The sequence below is a fragment of the Plasmodium reichenowi genome, chromosome 1, assembly GCF_001601855.1.
Source record: "Plasmodium reichenowi strain SY57 chromosome 1, whole genome shotgun sequence".
NCBI classification, from domain to species: Eukaryota; Apicomplexa; class Aconoidasida; order Haemosporida; family Plasmodiidae; genus Plasmodium; species Plasmodium reichenowi.
The window spans coordinates 246053-248447 of record NC_033646.1 but is presented as its reverse complement, the minus strand read 5'-3'; the positions used below and the strand labels follow the sequence as shown (position 1 = coordinate 248447).

The following is a 2395-nucleotide window of genomic DNA, read 5'->3' as shown; positions in this document are numbered from 1 at the left end:
AAAAAAAAAAAAAAAAAAAAATATATTTATATTTAATAAATTTATTAACTCTTGTAACAAAAGGATTTACACCATATCAGTATTAATTTAAATATATATATATATATATTTATTTTTTTTTTTTGTTTATATTAACTTGATAAAACCACTTTAATGGTAACAACCTTATCATACGAACAACTGTTTGAAAAGGTTCTATACAAGAAACAATTTAAAACTTTATCCATTGATTGGATGATTAGATAATTATTTAGGCCTTTAAAAAATCCGTATATTCCATCATACATGTATGTTAAACGAATAATGTTTTTTATATCTGGAGAATAAGAAATAAAAAATATAAAGTGTTTTTTTTTTTTTTTTGCAAACAGGGCACTACATATATAATATACATACATATATATATATATATATATATATATATATATTTCCTTATGTAACACTTTATTTATTTTATTTTATTTATTTATTGTTTACTATATAATAACGATCTTGAATTATTTTGAAATATAATTAATTTTGTGGATATATTTAATAAGGGATATGATAGAATACAACTAACATATTCATAAAAACTGTGATATAAGGAAAGATGGAAATATTTCTTTTTCTTTTTCTTTTTAATAAAATTATTTTCTTCTTTAACAAAATTAATTTGCTTGACAATTTTTGAGTTAATAGAATCTCCAATAAAATTATTATCATTTTCTTTATCGTTCATTGAATTGTTTTCATAATTTCGTATTAATTTTTTATCATAAATATCTCTTCTCTTTTCAGATCCTGAAAAGAATATATGATGAAATAATTATTAGAAATAATCCCCAACACAAACACACACACAAACAAACATATATATATATATATATATATATATATATATATATATATATATTTATTTATTTATTTATTTATATATTTATTTATTTATTTATTTTTTTTTTTTTTTGTGTTACTTAGCCTTCTAAATATGACAAAATGAACGTTTTCGAGAAAGTAATAAATAGATTTTCTAGAAATTAAAAAAAGCATATATTTAAAATAAAATTATATACATATATATATATATATATATATACATATTATTTTTTTTGTTTATACAACTATTTGCTGTTATTACTTTGATACTATGTGGGCTAACATTGGAATTAACCCTTTATACAATCCTCTTATTCCCTCATTATTATATATCTAAAATTATAAAATGGTGAACAAGACAAAATATATAAAAAGAAGAAAGGATCAAAAGATAAACATATAAATAAATAAATAAATAAATAAATAAATAAATATATATATATATATATATAATATGTAGTCATGTTATATTTGTTAAATACCTGATGTAGACTATTAAATATATAAATAATATACGTTTTTATATTTAAATTATTTATATTAATTAGAGGAGTATATGTTATATTTGCCTCATAATTATTTAAATGTTTATATAAAATACTTCTACATTGAATCTATATAAAAAAAAAAAAAAAAAAAAAAATTAAAGAGAATCATACACATAAATATATATGTACATATATATATATATAAATATATGTGTACATATATATATATATAAATATATGTGTACATATATATATATATAAATATATGTGTACATATATATATATATATTTATTTATTTTTCTAACATTGTATAAGGGATAAGATATAAAATAAAAAGGAGAAAATCCTAAGTCAAATTTGGGTTTCTCATCATCTAATAAAAAAATAATATTAATAATAATAATAATAATATATATATATATATATATATATATATATATATATATATACATATATATATATGTATACATAATATTATATACACATGTAATACTTTTTATTCTCAACCCGTTAGGATCAAAATATATTATTATATATATATAAGATTTTTTAATTCTTCTTTATACACATATAAAGGTATTTATTTAATTACATTTTTCTATTAACATTTTATATAATGTATTTTGAAGGTTTTATCTAAATCCTTTTATTTTTCTATTCTTTAAAAAAAAAAAAAAAAAAAAAAGGAAAATAATATCAACAAATTAGGGTAATTTTTTTTTTTAGTATTAAATTATAATAAAGTACATTTAAAAAATTATTGTTATTATAAATAAGTCAAAAATAAAAAAAATATTTATATTTATATATATATAATATTATATATATATGTAAACATTTTCATTTCTTTATAAGGAAAATTGAAATATTAGATTTAAATAATTATTAGAAAATGAGTTGGTCATTTTACAAAAAATAAAAGGAACATAATATATAATATATATATATATCCACACACATACATATATTAATAGTATAATACACAAATAAAAAAAAATATATATATATATTATATATATATATATATAATCACATTTATTATTATAGG

At 15.5% G+C, this 2395-nt stretch overlaps 1 protein-coding gene across 1 annotated transcript; it reads right to left on the bottom strand.

Annotated features, from left to right (window-relative positions):
* Positions 1–136: 136 nt before the first annotated feature.
* Positions 137–1955, bottom strand: PRSY57_0106600 (hypothetical protein; the record flags this gene model as incomplete). Its single annotated transcript, XM_020114366.1, has 7 exons — positions 137–316; positions 478–783; positions 957–1012; positions 1121–1191; positions 1341–1472; positions 1653–1720; positions 1940–1955. Coding segments are annotated over 7 exons (829 nt in total), but the record flags the coding sequence as incomplete, so codon positions are not given.
* Between the last annotated feature and the right edge of the window lie 440 nt (positions 1956–2395).